Source organism: Phoca vitulina, unplaced genomic scaffold, assembly GCF_004348235.1.
Source record: "Phoca vitulina isolate PV1807 unplaced genomic scaffold, GSC_HSeal_1.0 scaffold53, whole genome shotgun sequence".
In the NCBI taxonomy this organism is placed as follows: domain Eukaryota; kingdom Metazoa; phylum Chordata; class Mammalia; order Carnivora; family Phocidae; genus Phoca; species Phoca vitulina.
Genome location: NW_022589756.1, coordinates 2,270,151 through 2,290,390, shown reverse-complemented (window position 1 = coordinate 2,290,390; position 20,240 = coordinate 2,270,151). Strand labels below are relative to the sequence as shown.

General features: G+C 55.7%; 2 protein-coding genes across 3 annotated transcripts in view; both read right to left on the bottom strand.

The window, feature by feature from the left end:
• The window catches only part of BMP1 (bone morphogenetic protein 1), a 43,572-nt gene extending 28,449 nt beyond the window's left edge, over positions 1-15,123 (bottom strand). For both annotated transcript variants that reach the window (XM_032389131.1, XM_032389132.1), the window contains exons 1-8: positions 14,842-15,123; positions 7,722-7,835; positions 5,249-5,413; positions 4,943-5,060; positions 4,456-4,634; positions 3,583-3,688; positions 1,997-2,121; positions 1,307-1,422 (exon numbers count right to left, since the gene is read on the bottom strand). In XM_032389131.1, coding sequence (XP_032245022.1) covers positions 1,307-1,422; positions 1,997-2,121; positions 3,583-3,688; positions 4,456-4,634; positions 4,943-5,060; positions 5,249-5,413; positions 7,722-7,835; positions 14,842-14,995 — 1,077 coding nt within the window. In that variant the 5' untranslated portion in view covers positions 14,996-15,123. The remainder of the gene's footprint in view (positions 1-1,306; positions 1,423-1,996; positions 2,122-3,582; positions 3,689-4,455; positions 4,635-4,942; positions 5,061-5,248; positions 5,414-7,721; positions 7,836-14,841) is intronic.
• An 847-nt stretch (positions 15,124-15,970) lies between these two features.
• Positions 15,971-18,560, bottom strand: SFTPC (surfactant protein C). Its single transcript, XM_032389186.1, has 6 exons — positions 18,492-18,560; positions 17,632-17,790; positions 17,256-17,378; positions 16,890-17,000; positions 16,374-16,521; positions 15,971-16,175 (listed from the first exon to the last, which is right to left on the bottom strand). The coding sequence occupies exons 1-5, from the start codon at positions 18,558-18,560 to the stop codon at positions 16,384-16,386; spliced, it is 600 nt and encodes a 199-aa protein (XP_032245077.1). The 3' UTR covers positions 15,971-16,175; positions 16,374-16,383.
• Between the last annotated feature and the right edge of the window lie 1,680 nt (positions 18,561-20,240).

The window sequence follows — 20,240 nt, the reverse complement described above, 5'->3', positions numbered from 1 at the left end:
TTAAAAAAAAAAAAAGAACAAAGAGGGGATGGGTTCACTTTTGAGGGAAGATGACAGAATGTTAACTGCGAGAGGTGATGGAATTACTCAACCCTCAATAGAAGTCTAGCACAAATAAGAATGATCTTGAAATTGCAAAAAATAAAATAAGCACAGTTTGGAAAGGAAATGGAAACCGAATCACATTGGAGGAGAGTCAGTGAGCACCTCTTTAAACTGGCTTTTGCCTCTAGGCTCAAAAATGACATCAGAGGACACTCAAATAACTTACAGATGTGATCAGTGTCTGTAATCTTGAGAACTCAGAACAAAAGCTTTGCCAATTTTCAAAAGGGGTGTGTGTGCGCGCACGCATGCGTGTGTTGGAAGGAGGGTTTGGAGTGAATTCTGGGAATCGCAAACCACTGAGTTGAACGTCAATGCCCAATTAAACAGTCTGCCGCCATTTAGAAAGGAGACACTTGATTACGAGGAACCAGTTCAGGTTCACTTGAAACAAAGCATATCAGACAAATGTCATTTCCTTTTTAAAAGGCGCTTTCCCAACTGGTGGAACAGTAGATTTGATTTGGTAAGGCAGTCCGTCTACATATTCAGCATTTATCAAGATGACAAAGGCAGGTCTGAGAAGCTCACTTCCCAGTCAACAAGGTCGTGGTAGTGACATTAAGTGGTGTCTCAGCCAGTGGAATAACTCTGCCCAAAGTCTGCAGATGAACCACGTCAGCTCAGAAAGGGATCTTGGATCTGCTTTGATTCATGTCACGTTCAATGTTTCTGTCAAAGACCAGGTTCCAAAGACCCAGAAGATATGCTTATCAAGAGCTCAGGACATAGTAAGAGAGGTGGTCACGTGCTGAATGGTGGACTCGGATTCCGAATGGTCTTGAGAGCTGTTGGACCGAACAACATGACCAGAAATAAAATCTAGTTGGGCTCGAGACTGCACTAGCACATTAAGTGCCATGTTCCAATCAAGGGCAATAAAGTCTTAAAGCTGGCTCCTGGAAACAACCAAAATGCACGGAAGGACATGGAAAGTGCAGGGGTGGGTGAGAGGTCCACATTCCACATGAAAACCCTGTGGGTGAACCTGAGAAGTGCTTGGAAAAGTGCCTCTCGTGTAGCAAGTGCTCTCTGCGAGTCAGCCTTCATTTACAACGATTGCTAGAAGCCCCTCCTTGAGGCAGTGCTCCATTTCTTACGGGGTGAATGGGTCTACGTTTCCCAGGTAGGTCATTCACAGCCACAACCGACTATGCTCTCCTACTCTGGGGTCCTGGCAGAGGAGGGGACGCTCAGTTACCTTCTCCCCAGGTGTGACTGAGATGCGCCATACGCAGTGCATGTGGGCGGAGTAGCCATTGGGGTACTCAGGGGAGGAGAAGTTGCCTGTGCTGTCTTGTAGGGTCTCTCCGCAGGCTGTCAAGGAAAGGAAATGACTGAACTGCTGGCTGCAGATGCCCAATCCCCCCCGCCTTCTGGCTTCCCGCCCTGTACTCTGGCATCCTTTGGGGGCGAGAAGAACGGCTGAGGAGGGGAGGGAGTCCGGGATGGTCCTGTCCCTTTAGGATGCCCTCCCTGCTCCTCACATACAAGCTCACACTGCTGACCTCTTCAGCCTAGTGCTACAGGATGCGCTGTTGTCAAGGCAACAAGGTTTCCAGAGTTAAGGTCAAGCTCCTTTGGTGGCCTCACTCTACCTCACTCCCTGAGAACTGCTCTGCCAGCCCTCTTTACTGCTCCTACTGCCCTCTTCTCCCAGACGCCTGGAAGGTGCGGGGCTCAACATCTCACCACCACCCGATCCCAGCCCCAGTTTGGTTCCTTAACTTGAACAGTGCCCCTGCTTGGGTGCCCCCACCCCCAACATCAGGCAGCCTCTGGCCTTCTCTAGGACTCACAGCTTTAACCTCCTCAGCCCCAGGTCCTGGCCCACTGGCTGCTTCAGGCTCTGTCCTCCACCCCTCCCTGGCCCGTCCCTCCCTGCCCCGACCTGGGCACTTGTAGAGCTTGCGGGCCTGGGCGATGTCCCCCTTGCTGAGCCGGGTCCTTTGACCGATGGGAGGTTTCACCCCATTGACCTCGTACTTGGGAACAATGGTGTCCAGGAAGATGCCCCTGAAGAGGAAAAGCCCGACCTGGGTGAGAGTCTGATGGAAGGAGGGGTGGCGTGCCTGTGTGCACCCAAGGTCATGACCCTGCCAGAGCCCAGACATTCCTCCGTAGGGTCAGGGACGGGTGGAGAGATCTCACCCTGTCATTATGCTGCCCACTGACCAGCAGCCACCCTGCTCCGTGGCAGCCACACAGCTGGAGCCTGGGGGAGCCCCAGGAATACTCTGGGAGGTCAGGGACGCAGGTTCCGCATGCCCCGGGGACCTCCCGGTGCCCCGGCTCAGTCTGGGCCCAGTCCCCAGCCTCAGGAGAGCTTCGGGCTCCTAGCGATCATGGGTCCAGCCTCTTCCAGCCCCTGCTTCCGCGGCCCCTCATGCTGAACCTCTCCTAGGACTACCAGGGCCAGTGCGCATCCTACCACAGGCTGCTCTCGACAAGTTCCAGCGTGGCTGGACCAGACCCTGGGGACAGCCCCGCAACTCCTGATCCATCAGTGCCTCCTGTCCCCCCGAGTTCCTGCCTGCTAAGTCCTGGGTGTTGCCATCTGGGAGGAGCAGGGCGAAGGGAAGCAGGCGGCCCTCCATCTCCCCAGGGACCCTGACTCACACCCAGCTGGGTGGAACTCGGCAGGGGGTAGGGTAGGATGTGGTGGGAAATGTCCAGGGGAGGTCTGTGGCTGTGGGGGGGCGGGATGACCTCACCACCCTTCCTCGGTCTCTGTTCCCTCAGGTCTGGACGCGGGCGAGACTGAGGAGGGGCACTGTGTGCGGGACAGAGCAGGAGAGCAGACAGAGGATGAGGAAAGAGCCAGGCATGGGAAAGGCCAGGCCGGGAAGGGGAGCCTGAGGAAGAGGAGGGAGGGGCCGTTTCCCACACTCTAAGGAGAAGCTGGGGGTGCGGAGGCTGGGCCACTACCTCTGGGGGTTCTGGCTGTGATTTCTGGGAACGTGGGCCCAGGAAAGGGAGTAGGTGTGTGTGCGCTTGTGAGCAGGGGAGAGAGGCTAGTTCAGGCCAAGAGGGAGCCTTTGTACAAACTACCCAGTTACAAAAAGGCAGACTGATTAGAAAGGATGCCCCCAATTAGAAAAATGTGCCTCTTTTGGCTGACAGATGAGGGAAAAAGCTCAGCTCCGCTGGACTGATATAGTTCTGGAACCACAGCATATATCTATGTGGCAGGCAGAGCGGCTGGATTTTCAGCCTCTTGGGCCAGGTGCCCTCGGGGTACATGGTACTAGGCTTTGTGAGCCCCAGCCGGGCCATGGACCCACCATGGAAGAGGACAGCAAGGCAGGTGGCTCCCACGGGTCCTCTGCTTGGGGGCTGCAGGCACCCAGAAGTCCACTCTTGTCCTTGATGACTGCCCCAGCAGGACAGCCTAGTGCAAAGCGAGAGGCCCAAAGAGAATGGCCTACAGAGGGCGGGATTGGGCTGCCCCAGAGGAGGCCAGGCCCCATCTCTCACCTGGAGAACGTGTTCCGGGCATAGTGCATGATACTGTCAAAATCATAGGTCTCCCCCAGGGACTCCACCTCCTGGAGCTCCATCTTCAAGAAGTTATACTCCTGCCCTGCGAAGACCAGGAAAAAGGTGTGGGGGGTGGGAGGGGTGGGTCTGTGTGGGGTGCAGTGCCACCTTTTCAGGGTGGGGAGTGGGGTCCTCCCTGCACTTGAGAGGTGCCCCCCTACCTGAGGGTCCGGGGAGCAGCCAAGGGAAGCCTGAGGGTAGGGGTGGGTCTCTAGAAGAGTCTGTCCAGCAGAGGGGCAGGGTCAACGAGGACTGGCTGGAGGGAAGGCTCAGGGAGTATGGAAAGGAAGCACCCATTTCTAGAACCACAGGGAGATGAAAGCAGGGAAGTGTGGAGGAGGCCTGGGGAGGGAGGAAGGAAGCAGGAAGGGAGGGGAGGGAGGTAGCCAGGAGAAACAAGAAAGAAAAAACCCTTAGAGGAGAGACCAAGCAGAGGGCAGAAGACTGGGGAAAAGTGAAGAGAAAGGCTGAGATGGCTTGGGGGATGTGCCAATTCCCCCCACAAACTACCCCCCACCCCAGGGCAGCTGGGCTCTGGCTGCTCCCGATGGCCTCTGTGTCCAGGACCAGGATCTCTCCCGGCCCTGCCAAGCAGCTCTACAACTGATCAAGGGTCTCAGAGATGCTACCGGCAGGGAGCCGATGCCTCAGGGCCGCGGTCTGGACCAACCTGGGCCCTGGACAAGGGCTGCCCACTAAGCTGACCAAAAGCGATGGCTCCAGGCAGCAGCTCCCACCCCCACCAGAGGCCCTGGAGTGGGTGCTGGGGCAGGTGCGGCACACAGCTAGGCGCCAAGGTCAAGGTGCTACCTGGCTGGATGTTTTCGCGAACGATGGAGACATGGCGGTCCCGGTCTGGCCGCGTGTGCTCGTGCCAGAAGCCGATGACATGGCCCAGTTCGTGGACAACGATGCCGAACTTGTCACAGTTCTTGCCGATTGAGATGGCCTGTGGGCCCCCGCCACGGCGACCCACGTAGGAGCAGCACCTGGAGGGCGGGGCCAGCTCAGGGGGGCGGTCCCGAGCTGGGGGAGTGCATCCACTCAGGGGCCGGGCGAGGCTGCCAGGGGGGCGGGGGAGTGAGGCGCGGGGGAGGGGCCTGAGCGTGGGATGCCCAGGCTGTGTACAGGGGTCATAGCCACATCCAGGCGGCTCCTGGGGGGAAGTCCCAGGGGAGGGGGGTGGGAGGGAGACAGATGACGCAGTGTCAGGCCCCGTTGGGGCAGCAGCAGGGCCCAGGGCAGAATATGGGTTGGGTGGTGGCCGAGGGTGCAGTGCCCAGGGGCCCCTGCTCACCCGCAGGGTCTATAGGTGAATACAATATAGCTGTCCTCGTCAGTGCGCTCCAGGAAGGTGACACAGGTATGCTTCTCCCAGTGCCTCATGGCTTGCCGGAAGACTGCCCTCTGGCTGCCTGCCAGGATGAAGGGGGCCAGGTTGTCACAGTGTCCAGCTGGGCCCATCTCCACCCATTGCTAGATGTCAGCCTCTCATTGGACAGATACACAGAAGGTACCACTCCTACCACGACACACGACCAGGCTGCCCCACGGCCAGGCCCAGATGCAGGCTGCTCCCCTGGCCCCCCAACATCACACGCACCAGTGAAGTTTCCCCCAATGACAAAGGGGATGACCCCATCGGGCCACACACGCTCTGGTCTGGATGTTGCTGCCCGCCGGCTCCGGGACCTGCCTCTCCATCTCCCATGGCTTCTCCTCTGCAGCTGCCCACTAGAGCTCTGGCAGTCGAAGGTAGAAGAATTTCCTTGGGTTGGAAGAGGAAGACATTAGTAGCAAGTGAATGAAGGGGTGGTGCAGGAAACAAATTATATAATCTATCCTCATTTAGTGGGAATCCATATTTGCCCACTCACTAAAATTTATTTGTAATCCCAAAATCAATACCCTCAGCTCTCTCATGGTTTTTTGCTGACATGCACAGAGCAGGGAAAAGTGTGAGTCACCCACATGTCCAACTGAGGGGGAACAAGGTGACACTGCCTTCTTGTTTCAGCTCTCATACTGTCAATAAGTATCTTTTTCATAGTCTATTTAGTGCCATTTTTTTTGCATTTGGGGCTTTTTGCTGGTGACTTTGCTGTTTAAAATGACTCCCTTCCGCCCCGATGTGCTGAAGCATTGCCGTGCTGTCTGGTGTCCCGAGTGCTAGAAGGATCTGATGTGCCTTATGGAGAACGTACATGTCTGTTACATAAGCTTTGTTCGGTCATGAGTCATAGTGCTGCTGGCCATGGCTCAATGTTAATGAATCAACTGTGTATTAAATCAGGGGTCTTTAAACAGAAACACACGTAAGACAGGGTCACACATTGATCAGTTGATGAAAATGATATGACGAGAAGCTAGCAGGAAGCGAACATTGTGTTTCTCCTAGGAGTGATGGATGGCTTAGGATTTGTGAATTCAGTGTTCGCAGTGACTTTATGGAACAAGGTTATCCTATAGCTCTATTCATAACTACCACGGATTGGGGCGCCTGGGTGGCTCAGTCGGTTAAGCATCTGCCTTCGGCTCAGGTCATGATCCCGGGGTCCTGGGATCCAGCCCTGCGTCGGGCTCCCTGCTCAGCGGGGAGTCTGCTTCTCCCTCTCCCTCCGCTCCCCCCTCCCACTTGTGCTCTCTTTCTCTCTCTCTCTCTCTCAAATAAATAAAATCTTTAAAAAAAATAAAAAAATAAAATAACTACCACAGATAGCGAGAATTGACCATAACTGAAAAAGAAAACCATGGTGTCCTAATTTCCTAGGGACTGCAGGGGGCTTGAGACTAGGAAATGGTCCCTTCTCACTTAATAAAACTTCTTCCTTGTGAGCATATGGATCTTGATGTCTCTCAGTGTTCCCAAATACACGTTCTCCAGTGACATAGTAGCTCTCTGGGATGCACTGGGCAAGCATCACTATGTATATTTGATGGATGAGGAAACTGAGGCTGAAGATTTGCCCAAAGTCACCTGGTGGGTTCGTGGTGGGCCCAGGCGCTCCAACCCCTCCATTCTGCTGGTCCCCTCTGAGGCCCAGGAAGCCTTGCTAGTTATCAGGCCACCACGTCACCCTCCAGTGCCAGCTGCTCTCTGGGGTTAGTTTGACCTTTACTCCACGGCTGCCCATGCCACGAGCCTCCCTCATGCAGGACAGGGCAACTGCTTGGCCCCAGCGAGTGTGTGCAGCATGGGCTCCAGGTGAGAATCCCTATCCCTGGCAATGGAGACCTCCCTGGAGGCAGCACCACGTTCCAGAGCAGTGACAAGGCTGGACAGAAACGAAGTGGCCCGTGCCCTGACTCTTCCTCTTCTCTCACCCATTCACAAGGTCCAGGTGTGTTGCTAGCTGCTTGGGCCACACGGAGATGAGAAGAACCCATCCCTGACCTTGAGAAGCTTTGAGTCCAGCAGGGAAGATAGACGTATTAAAAAAGAAAAACCATTGAAACATGGTTCACTGAGTGAGATACTAACACGGTCAACAGGGAGCAGAGAGAGAGCAAATGGAGGTACAGGCGTGCTGGGGGGACGATCAGGGAAGGTTTCACCAGAGAAGCTCCGGAGCTGGGCTTGGAAAGATGCGTAAAAGCTTGCAAAGTGGGAGCACGAGGTGAAGCCAGGAGGGACTGGGGTGTTGAGCAAAGAGCCTCAGATCTGGAGTGAGAAGGCTTGGGTTCCTGTCCCAGCTCTGCCACTGACCAGCTATGTGATCGTGAACAAGTCATGTTACCCCCATGGGTCTTAGTTTCTGTATCTGCAAGGCAGCGGTTGTCCTGACACCTACCTTTGCAGGTGGTTGGGGACAGTTAAGTTAGATAATGCTTTTGAAAGTCCTTTGTAAACTGTAAGCAAAAAGAATGCCAGTTCTGGCTCCTGGGTTTGTCTATACTTGCTGTTCCTCTGGGGGAAGGGATAAAAATATCCCAAGGGAAGACAAGCCATTATGCTGGGTTCAAGCTCATAGCCTCTGCCCTGAGAGGGCCTGGCTGGGAAACAGGGAGGTTCCTTGTTTCTCCAATTCTGGAACCCATTTCTGGGACATAGGAGACCCAGCCTGTACCCGGTGTACCTGCAGTTTTGATGGAAGACCTGTGCGTTGCCCGCTGCCTGAGATCTGCAGCCTGCTGCGCCTGGAAGGCCCTCAGGTCCTCCTCATCCAGGGCGATGTCCCCAAGGAAGGCAGCTAGAGAGAAAAGAAGAGGCCGGGGGAGTTAATCCTTCTACCCAGTACTGGCAGCCCCAACGCCAGGGGCTCCCCTATAGCAACTTTAGTCTGCAAATGCCTTCTGAGGAAGAAGGCAGCGGGGCACTGGCTTTGAGGATCCCTCGGGAGACTCGTGCTCACTTTGGAGTTGGGAATCCAACAAAGCTGATACCCACCCCCTACCAGAGGAAGACACGGCCATGTCACTCTTCCCATCACTCTGAATACTTAGTAAGCACCTTCTGTGGGCCAGGCACCAGCCGAGTGATGCGCAAGATAGAAGAGGTCCCTGCTTGTGTAGAGCTAACCTTTGACAATACACAAATAAACAAACACTGAACTCAAGAATGGTGATGCGTGCTATGAAGAAAGCGGAAGGGGGTCAGATAACAGAGTGTCTACTCTGTGGGCCCATAACCTTGGCGCTGCGCTGAGCATGTGGTATTCACTCAACAAAGGCTGTTTCAAAGATGGAGAGGAAGATGTGAATAAGAACAGAGCAGAGAGGCATAGGAGGGAAACCAGGACACATAACGGAGCTGCCCTGCTAGGAGGAAGAAGTTTAACTGTTCTCAAGGGACTCCTATTCTGAGTTTCAGGGTCCCTTCTCTGGAGGAAGGAAGGCCGGGGGGGTCATAGAGCCCCCTGAATAGGCCATTTTGACTTCTGGATCTGGGGAGAGATGTTTTTGGAGAGATGGGCTCAACAATCCGCCTGCCTTTTGAGAAGTCAGGAGCAGGAGGAAGCTGGGGAGCTGAGTGCTCTGGAAGGAGCTCAGAAGCGAGCTTCTCACTGGGCTGGGCTGGGGGAGGCGGGAGGCTGAGCTGGATGGAGGTGGAGCTCAAGGAGCAGCTTCCCTGAAGCTCCACCCATGGCAACATCTGCTTCTCATCCGGAGTGCTACACAGGCCTGGCGGCAGCATTACACAAATTATTTTAACCTTGAGGCCTTGCACACAGGTTTCTCCGCCCCAGATGGCCCACTGGGTGGACACACACACACACACTTCATCATACACAGAATCAGGCACATGGTGACATCCACAGCCATGCCCTCAAACATAGAGCTATGGAAGTCACAGAGATATGCTCCCCACTCCCATTCCCCCCAAGCAGCGCCGCACCACCCTTGCAGGTGGAAGGCACTCCAGAATGTTTGTTCAAGTCAAGTATCACATTGATATTCTTTGGGCCCGCAAAGACACATGCCCATAGACACATACTCTGATGCAACCTAGACCTGGATTGACAGAACGTGGGAGTCCCCTCTAGCAGTTATCCAGGCCAACATTCCATTTTACAGATATGGAAACTGAGGCCTGGAAGGGAAATGGTCTCCCACACTGCTAGTTGTTGGAGAGGCTGGATTCGTAACATGGGCCTCCTGATTCCCAGTCTAGCACTTGTTGTGTTCAAGTGCATTACTGCTGTAGAACCCATATCGTAAATTCCCATACACAAAAATAGACACTCACGCAGACACACATTCACACACACACAAAATGCACGGTCACAGACAGTTCTAAAAAACACACATGCACAAGCTCCAACACACACAGACTAACTGCAAGCTCTGAACCCAGTAAGCCAGTAATGGTAGCCATAATGACACCTTCCCAGTTGACAAGGTGCTTCCACATTAATGAATTCATTTAATCCTGGCCCACTCAGGGCATGCCCGTTAAATCATGCTCCACCTGTGCATTTGCCTACGAGTGTGCAATTACAAACTCTTCGAGAGATAACCTTGTGGCTAGATTCCAGCCCACCTCCCTGACTTCAGAGATCAGAACACTTGGGCCTAAGAAGGGAAATGACTTGCCCAAGGTCACCAGCTGGTAAGTGGCCCAGAATCTCTTCCACCACATGAGAAAGATTTTTTTCCATAAAATGTCACCATTGGGGGACTTGGCTCAGCAATTGATTGGATGGCAGCAGGAGACGTTTCTTAGCTGACACGCAGAGGTGGTGGGATGAGAGGTGCACTCCGAGAAGACAATGCCAACATTCACACAGGCACACGCAGGCCACACGGATACCCTCACACCTTGACACACCTTGCACCTCTGCACAGACACCAGCACCTCCAGGCTCACGTGCCCACACCCACGGGCACCATCATATACACACGTGGCTGCACATTTAGACTCGTCTTTGGACATGGCAGCAAAGCGCAAAGTCTCTGTAGGCAGACAGACCCATCTTTGAATCCCAGCTTGGCTCCTATTAGCTGACAAGTCACATAAACTCTTCTAAACCTCAATTTTCTCCTACATAAAAAGGAGCTAACGATAGAATCTGTCTCCCAGGATGACTGCATGAAATAAGGCATGTAAATAAAGCACCTAGCACAGAGCCTGGAACACAGTAAGCACCCACTAAATGGTCACTGTTAATCTTACCCCCAAAACAGCCCCATAAGCTCAAGATCAGCTCTCCACTTTCCAAGGGCATATCGGTTCACCCCCATTGGCTTCCTGGCTGAGTGAAGCCCCAGAGTGCTCAGAAGCAGAACCTCGAATTCCAAGTACAGAGGCCACGGAACCGTGCTGGCCTGTGAGACCAGGGTGGTGTGGGGGGCAGGGCAAGTGGAAGGCGCGACAGGCCCTAGGATGGCCACAGAGCTCTTCTGCCGAGCGGGCGTCCTGTGGTGGGGATGTCATGGCTGAAGAATGTGTGGGAACAGAGTGGGGGTGGGGAGACGTGGGGTGGGCAGGGGAGCCTTCTGGCCAGGAGTTGAGCCTGAAGGCCCTGCCCATTTGGGATTCCCCCATGGGGAAGCTAGGGAATCTGGATGCTGGAGAGTCCAGGACAACCCCCCTTACCCGGAAGGAAGTCCTGGGGTCAGGGTCAGGGTAGTAGTTGTTTTCAACACAGGATCAAAAGTTTGTTTTGTTTTCTGGCTGTAAACCAGCCGGGAGCACTCGTGGCCACTCCATAGTCAGGCTGGGGGCAGGAGAGGAAAGAAAGAGCAAGGTGGACTTCGTGTGCCCATCCTCTAGGTAGGCCTCTTGGCTCCGGAGTCTCCTCCCCTGGGGCGTGGCAAGGCATCCCCGTCCGGGGACAGGGTGAGGAGCTCGCTGGTGTGGTGGCGCCCCAATGCCATGTGTACGGGGCATACGCATGTCCCATCCCACAAATGCAAGCTTCTCGCTGGGGGAGAACATACTCAAGCTCCCACGGACATGGGCACATACTTAATCACAGCTGTACACTGCTACACAGGTGCATACTTGCGCACACCCCAACATGTACTCAGGAATACCCACATGCACAGTTGGATGGACTTGCCCATAAAGCAGGGGTACACCCACAAACGTGCCCAAACACTCTCTTGACTACTTCCCTGTGCAAGCCCTAGTGTATTCAAACACACAAATTATTGCATGTACACATTTCACAGGCTATACCTCCCAAAGGTGAAGGGCACCCTTAGAAATGAATGGGGGGAGTGGAGAGAGAGACAGAGAGACAGAGAGATTAGCTGATTCCCCTGGATATCCGTAGGAGGCCCTTAGTGGCCTGAGTGACACATTCTACACCCTCCCCATCCTCCCCCAATATCTTCTGGAGAAACTAGAATTCTTGAGAGTTCCTTCTTTCTGGGGAGTCCCATTGGCCCCCTCCATCTGGAGCCCAGGGAGATTCTAAGTCTTTTCCTCCTCCCTTGGGGCACCTAAAAGAGAAGGTGACTCAGGGAGCAGGGGCATAGGTGGGTGGGTGACTCATTCAGAGTGTCTGGAGGGGGAATGTGGTCTGGCAAGAGAATGGATCACTTCTCAACCTCCAGAACTTGTGACTGAGGCCTCTTGAAGTCCAAACCTGGGCAACGAGGCCCCTGGGGTGGGGACAGTGATGAGGGCTGGTCAGCTACTAGCCCACCTCATCTTCTCAGAGCAAGCAAACCTCTGAGCTGCCAGCTAGGGCCGAAGTAAGGTCCTCACTGGCTCAAGGGCACTCCCCAGGTGCTTCTCTGCCTCTGGGAGCAGCTGTGTCCCCATTCCTGCCTCCCGCATCTCTCCCAGAGCCCCGAGGCTCACTGCCAAGAGCGGGGAATCTCAGGGAAGATCCCCCTTGATGGTTTGGCATCCTAACATATAAGAAATCAGGGCTGATTCACAAGCTCCCTGGGCAAGGGGTAGAGAAGGAGAGAGAGAGAGACAGAGAGAGCTCATATGTGCACGTGAGAGCCTGCACACCAGAGCATGAGCTTGGTGGAACCAGCTCTCAGCACACATATAGAACAACTCTGCTTCCCGCCTATTGTTCTAGTGTTGCCCAGAAGATCCAGGAAACTCTCCAGGGTATCAGGGGTCTTAATTTTGCCTTACTGCCCTCAATTTTGCCCTACCTCTGACAGTAAGTGCAGGAGGTAAACTCAAATGAAGGGGCCTGGTTATCCTGAAAGGTGAGCCAGGGGATTCAACAGGACTTTCATTCTTGGTCCTCCGTGTGCAAGGAGGAGAAGAGGAGAGAGCTGGAAAGGGTGAAGGGAGCAGAGGTAAGCAGGCAGATCAGGGGCATCCAAAGGCAAAGCCAGGTGCTCCTGCCATCATCACATCTAGCACCTGGACGGCGGGGCTTAGAGGGAGCAAGAGGACACAGCAACATGAACAGAGAGAAGAGCCTAGGGACGCAAGGCGTGAGGCTGTTGGTGTGGGGTCTTAGGGAGTCAGGGTGGAGGTAGGCAAGGCTGCAGCAGTCAGCCCCAGGAGGGAGGCCTGATCTGACCCTGACTCTTGGCCTTGTCAGGCTCTCGGGCCCTCTCGGCCACCCCCAGGCCTGGCCCAGCTCCCCACCAGCCTCACTTCACCCTGGGGCAGAGCCTTCTCCAGAGCCCTTGTTTGAAGTTCCAACTCAGCCAGCCCCACCCTAGCATGAAATCTGAGACTGGGGATAGAGCCTCAGCCTCCTGCCGCCTCCTCCGAAAATCACTCCAAATCCCTCCAGGAGTGAAATACATCAGATTGACTTCCTACCCATTCTTCAAGGCCTTCCCTCCTCCATGATGAACCCCCAAACCTTCCCAGCCTGCTGTGAGCCCTGGTTCTCTGCCACTGCCACCGCCAGGCCTGCAGAGGGGTAAGGGGCTCCTTGAGCCTTTAAGACCTTTCCTCCCAAGGTGGCACAGAACGCATCTTGGTTGGTGCGGTTGGTTACATCCCCACGCGTCTTATGCCCCTCCCAGACTGGAAGCCCTTTGAGGGCAGGGGCCATGTCTTACACTTTTCTGTATCTCCCCCAACATCAAGCCCAGGGCCTGGCACATATCATTAGCATTCAGTCCATGTAGATCAGCTGAATGAATAAGTGACACAAGGACAGGGACAGGGAGACACTCCCTTCCAGCAAACCCAGCCCATTCCCTCAGAAAAAAATGAAGTGAGAGTGTGAGGCACAGAAAACAGGGGAGTAGGCAGCAAACATTTATTGCTTACTGTGTGTTAATCTCTAATAAGTGTTTTATATATGTTCTCATATTTAATCCTTGCCATCAACTCTACAGAGAGACATATTATCAGTTCCATTTTACAGGTGAGAAAAGCAAAGTTCAGAGATGATAATTAACATTCCCCAGGCAGTAGAGCTAATGAGTTGTGGGTCCAGGATTGACAGCTTAGGTCTGCCTGCCTCCAAAGCCCAAGCTCCATCCGCTTAGCCTCATGCCCACTCCAAGCCCAGGGAGAAAGATGGTGGCTAATGTCTGGTTTACCCACGGCCCAGCAAGGGTGGAGAAAGGCTGAGATTTGGCTTCTCCTCCTCCCACTGGAAGAAGGGTCTACCTCTTCTGTAGCTTGCTGTGTGTGATGCATTCACCCAAAGTAGGGAGCCCAGGGTGAGGACTAGAGGAACCCAACCTCTTACACCACATACAGGCACTCCTAGAACTCTAGGGACTGGGACACTACCCCTGGCCCTGGTTATTTGGAGACAGGCTGAAATCAGAGGCAGGAAGTTGAGGAAAGATTCTGATGATATCTTATGGCCTGTGTGTTCTCTTGTCCCAGGCAGCCTGTTCAGGGTCATCTGATTAGGCAAATGGCCTGAGTGCCTGGCCATCTGGTCACTCCAGGGGCAAGACCCCTCTGGGCCCAGCAGGAGTGAAGGGGTTACATGGGGTCTACATGGACAAAGAACACACACACACACACACACACACACTCTGGGGCCCTGACCTCAGCTAATTAGCCTCCAGTGTCTGTGGACTAAGAGAGCGGATACACAGTATTTGAGTTCTCTGTGTTTTTCCCCTTTCCACCCCAACTTGGCCTTGGTAGGTACTTCTGGCACCTAAGGGCAGAGGTAATCCCCCCTCCCTGGCTGGCTTCTCTAACTTTGACAGCTGTCTCCTCTGTCCCAGAAGGCCGCTGTGTCTGGTGGGGGGACCATGGGACACCCAGGGAGCATGACATCAGAGGATCCCTTGAAAAACTTTCTTCTTTCACTTGGGCTGGGTGGGGGCCTCAGGAGACTTGCTCCTCGGAGATGCAGGCCTCCCGCACCCCCTGGGCAGACAGATGTGCAGCCTGGGGGCAGCGCAGACAGGCTGGAAAACAGCAACGTCCTGGAGCCCGAGATGGGGGACAAGGGAAAAGTGCACACACACACACACACACACACACACACACACACACGGGAGTTTGGCCAGAAAAGTTTCCTGCAGGAGGAAAAGCCTCCTTGGCCACAGGTTTCTCCCTGGACCCAAAGAGCTTGTCCCAGGAATCTTCTGGGAAGAGAGGGCAGCGGCAGCAGCTTCCACAAATAGCAGCACAACTTCAGTCCTAAAAGTCCCCCAAACTTCCCCCTCCCTCTCTCCCTCTTTCTTTTGTTCCCCACTGCATTGCCAACCAGGCAGCTCCCGGCTTCCCACACTGGACTGTCCTCCCCCAACCCCAAACCCTCAGCAGCCCGCGCCTCCCCGCGGGGCCTGCCCGCGCCCCGGCCCCAGGCGCCCCGGCCGGTCGGCGGGGTGGGGGGCGCCTACCCGCCTTGCAGGGGTCTTTGTAGCCGACGGGTTCCGAGTCGTCCTCCTCCCCCAGGTCATAGGTGTAGTCGGCCAAGTCCAGCGGCCGGCCCGGGCGCGGCAGCAGCAGCAGCCAGAGCAGGAGCGGCAGCGGGAGGCGGGCCACGCCGGGCATGCTGGAGGGCGCGGCGGCGGCGGCGGGTCGCGCCCGGACGCGGGAGCCGGCGAGAGGGGAAGCGGAGGACTGGCGGCGAGGGGAGGGCGCTCCCCTCCGCTCGCCCGCGCGCTCCCTCCCCGCGCTGCCCCCCCTCGCGCGTCCCTACCTCTCCCCCTTCCCTGTCCTCGCCCCCCTCCTTCCTGTCTCCCGCCCCCTCTCCGGCCCGGCTCCTCGGCCCTCTCCCTGCGCCTCCAGCCTTCTCCGCTCCCTTCCCTTCTTTTCCTCTTTCCTTCTCTCCTCCCTCCCTCTCCCCCCCCCCTTTAGGGAAATGAGCTCGCTGGAAGGCGGGTTTTCGCCCGGAGCTCGGCCCCCCTCGGGTTCGGGACAGCGCACGGCCGGGCCGGGCGGCGCGCCCGCCGGGGGCGGGGACCGCGGGAGCAGGCCCGCCCCGGGAGGGGGCTCGGGCGGCCCGGGGCGCGGGCCGGCGGGGCCGGGGAGGGGGCGCCGGGCCCCGAGGTGCCCGGCCGACGGCCGCTCCCGCGAGGTGCCCTCTAGCGGCGGCTCGTCACGCGGGCGCCGGGCCCGAGCCCGGTCCCGGGCAGCGGGACACGCTGTCAGGTCGCTCCGCTGCTTCTGCCCACCTCCGCCCCCTCGGTCTCTGCGTTTCTCTGCCTGCGACTCTCGGTCGCTCGGTCTCAGCCTTCCTCGGACCCTCGCCCTCTCCCATCGCGGTCCCTGTCTCTCTAGTTCTGTCGGTCTCTGGCTGTCTCTGTCTCTCGTCCTCCCTCGGGAGACACCACTGGAGGGCGCCTAAAGCCCGTGGATTGCCCAGTCCCCTCGCCACTGCCCCCTGTCCTCCATCACGCCCTGACCAGGGTGGGGGGGGGAGGGGAAAGCCCCGTCGCTCCCCCAGGGCCCTATCCTGCCCCTAACTGGCCCCACCAGCAGCAGGACTGAGGGCGTGTGGGAAGATGCAAGAGGCGCACCCTTTGTTTTTCAATCAGGCTGCTTTATTCTTTCGTGGTAGGAGCCCCTTGGCCCTAGGAGCCGTATCTCTTCTGCCCGCTCCCACCTCTCCCCACAGCTCCCATTTCTCCAGCTCCAGTCCCTGTGGTGTGGGTAGGAGCAGCTTGCTATCTCTCTGCAAAAGACCTTTAGCGCATGGATCTTTCCTCTTCACTTGGGGCTTCCACAGGCCCTGAGAAGCAAAGAAACACTGTTTATTATGTGAGGGAGAGGGACTGGGAGGGGGCGGGCTATGAACTTTCCCTCCGCTGAGCTCCCTAGATGGCCCAGCTCAGTGGATTCCCCAGTTCCTGGTCAGCTGACATGGCAAGGTGGCGCAAGCCTTCCTGGGCCACTGCTGCTCCATGCCCTGGCAGTCACACCTGCTCACCTGAGGGGTCCTAGATGTAGTAGAGGGGCACCTCGCCACACAGGGTGCTCACTGTGGTGCCCAGGAAGTCCAGGTCCCCAGGGGATGCTGAGCCAGCATCATGGCCCTCCTCCTGGCCCAGCTTAGAGGTAGACACTGCAGGCTTGACCTGGAAAGAGCACCTAATTTGGAGCCTGGGAACTGAGTTTCTGTCTCACCTATGGCATTATTGTGGGACCTCAGGCATGTCAGGCCATCTCTCCAAGCCTCCTAAAAGCCTTGCTTTCCTCACCAGTGAAGAGGGGGCTGTGCTGGAGTCAGAAGCCCCCGGGGAGTGAGGTTCAGCTGAGGCCAGCAGCTTGGCATCAGGGAAGGACTGGGGAATTGGTAGGGAAGATGTGGTACTGTTGAGTTTAGAGACGGGCACCTACCTGGCAGCCCCCACGCTTTATAGGTGACAAATAGCTGTCATCTCAAATGCTCCTCCCAGCAGCCCTGGGAAGGGGACAACCCACTCCTCCTCACCCACACACCTACCTGGAAGTTCTGGAACTTTCTAGTGAGAGCCTCAAGACTTGGGATGTTCTCCGGAGCCATCTTCATGACATAGCAACAGGTTCCTGGGGCTGGCTTATAGGCAATCAGGAGCTGAGCACAGGAAGCCCAGAGTTCATTCAAGAAGGCCCTGCCTTGCTCACTCCCTAACCCTGATCCTGGGCCATCTCCCTCTAGGTTAGGCACCTGAGGGAGTCCTATTGGAATCTGGGGCTCAGCCTGGGGAGGCAAAAGGGCTAGGGGCTGGGGAGAGATGGATGTGCATGAAGTGGCACAGCTGGGTGGCCTAGCAGTCTTGTCATCGGCCCCCAGCCCCAGCCCCAGGGTCAGGAGGTCCAGTATACCCACCCGCTGGTAGTCATACACGACAATACCACTGGAGCCAATGGAGAAGGTGGCAGTGGTGCCCGCACGCTCCTGCAGGGCCAGGCGCTGCTGGGCTTCTGGTCCCCCAATGCTCATCTCCAGAACCTGGGGGAGGGCACAGGGTGGCCTGGTATTTCTCTTTCCCCACTCATCCCTTCAGTCCCCATGTCCACCCTCAGCTCTAAAGCCTAAGCCGGAGTTGCCACCCTGTTCCTGCTTCTGTCCTTTCTTGAGGCACCCCTTGCCTCCTCCCCTCCATTCCCCCACCCCCCGACAGTTCACTCTCTGCCCAGCCCGCCCAGCCCCTCTGTTTGGCGTGTCCTCTACCCACTGCCCACCCCATTCTGGGCCTGCTCACCATCTCAGTGTGCTTCTGGCTCATGTGAAGACCCATTAGCAGGGCCCCTACAATCACCACGACCACAAGGACTATCACCACGACCACGATGAGAAGGCGTTTGAGGCTCCTAGGGAAGCAGGGGATGCCAAAACGGCCCTGGGGGGCTGCCGAGTAGTCCTGACGTGGTGGGACAGGCAGGGAGACAGGTATGAGGTCATGAACAGGGCCCTTCTTCTCTCTGCACAAGCTAGACACCCTCCCACAGCTGGACACCAATGCTATGGGTTTGCAGAGGAGGGCTGAGATCAGAAGGCTTCTTGGAGGAGGTGGTCTGGATTCCAACAGAAAGGCTTAGACATGAAGTCTAGCGTGGAGAGACCCAAGGGAGCCTGCTTCGCCAGTCTCATCTCCTGCTGTTTCCTCCAGACCCCTGGCACCCCAGCCATCCCCATCCCTCTCTGTTCCCCCAAATAATCCATGCTCTCTCACACCTCCCTGCCTTTACACATTCTACCCCTTCTTCCTGCAATGCTTGCCTTCTCCACCTAGTGAGCTCCTACCTATTCTTCTGGAGCCAGCTCAAATGTCCTTTTCTCTGTGAAGCTTCCTGTGACTCCCCGCATAGTGTCTGCTTACGCGGTGCTCTCTGCAGCCCTTTCCACTGACCACTGTGGTGGCTCTCAGCCCTTCACGTTGGAATGATCAGTTGCCATGTCCATCTCCCTGAAGGACTCTGCCTTAGTGGTTGGTGTCCCTGCCCTAACTTAGCACAGTCCTAGGTTAATTAAGTGAATGAAGGTGGATAAAGACACCGGCTCAGAGAGCTTGGATGAGGCAGGGCCCAGCTCACACACATGTACACACACGGTCATACTCACTGGCGGGCTCTCAATCAGGACCTCCTTGCTGCCCACATCCATCTTGCTGTAGGCGCCTTCCCCTCTCATCTCCCAAGTGTGACTAGGGTCTTATATGTGCTGGTAGGGAGAGGGGACAGAGGTGAAGGATCCGGCCTCCTTCTGCCAGCCAAGCCCTTGGCTTTGAAGCCTGTTTGTTCCTGGCCCTCCAGAACTGAGGTCCCGATAAGCCAGCTGCAAGAGTGCCTGAGGGCCCTTGGCCCTGGCCCATGAGTCCTCTTGGCCCCGGCCAGAGCAAAGCTGGGTGCGCTGAGCAAACTTGCCCTTGGGCAATCTGCACCTCCCACCGTAGGTGTCTTCCTGGCATTGGCCGCCTTTCTTGCTGGCACCTGCGCCTGCAGTCTTGTGGCTTTTCCTGTTCCTCTGCCAGGTTGAACCTCTCAGGCAGCCAGGGGTCTGACCCAATGGGGAGTCCACCACGCTTCCCAACAGAATTCCCCCCGTGCAGAGGGACGAGCTCCAGGAAGGGGAGTGAGACCCAGGAGGCCCTGTTAAGGCAGATGGATGCTTTGGCATCAGTGTGGGGGTTCATATGTGGCCATTTCTCAGAGAGCCTCACGTTTTCACTTCAAGTATGCCACCTGCCTGGCCTCCACCCACACATCTGGTACCTAACCTCAAACTTGCCGCTAGTCATTCTTTTCCTAATTCTGAAAACTGTCCCCTCTGGCTATAAATTTTTACCTACTAATGTGTGGTTTTTCATCCTTTGCTATGGGCGTGTTTGGAAGCTAAAGGCTTTTCCCCCCTGCTTTTACTTTTATTCACATTTATTTTATGCTGAATTTATTCCCAGGCCATACGTTGTTGTTTCTCCAGTTTCTTGTGGGCTATCTTTCTCATCTGTGCCACCTCCTCTTCTGGGTTGGGAACAATCTGCTCTGTTTCAGGAAGGATCATCTCAATGTGGCAAGGAGAGCTCATGCAGGGGTTAATCCGACCAGGAGCTCTGTAAACTTAATGGCTCATTTGGGGGCTCTGTTCACCTGGATGTGCTCGATGACCAGAGAATCTACATCTAAACCCTTAAGTTCAGCATTACTCTCTGCATTTGGAAGCATGCGCAGCAACAATTCAGCACTCTTTTCAGGCCCCTGGCCCTGTGTCCAGCCCCACTATTTGGCCCCGGGCACACCTATCAGCTCCACCATTATAATGATGGAATGGCCCACATTGTTTCTGTAAAGTGACTCCAGATACTTGGTGGCTTTGGGGATATACCTGCCCTTGATGATCTGGGCAGTTTCATGAGTGCTCTTAAAACGAATGTGAAGATTTGCACCTCTTGATGGGAATGATTTTGTCGGGTTTTCTGCATCAAGTAAACAGTGAACCATTTTCAGAGATCAAGCGGAAGGCTTTTGATAGCAGATTCCACACCTGACACTCGTTTCTTGTGCCCAGACAGCCTTGCACAGGGCTGGCTGCGGTGACTGATGGGATCCCCATCTCCTCATTCTCGACTCTCACCTGCTTGGTGCTGCCTATGACCCTATCCCTCTAGGCTCCTCTGTTTATACCCTTGGATCCTAAATTTGCCCTGAGAATGCTCCTCACCCCAATGTGATGCACTTTCTGGACCTTCTCCTTCTCCCTTCCATCTCTTTTACCTCCTTCCTCAAAGCCACTTCTGTTGCTTGGTTGTACTAAACTAAATCGACCAATGGCTGCATCCTCTCTTGAGCTTTCCTCCACTTGCTGGGCCAGGTG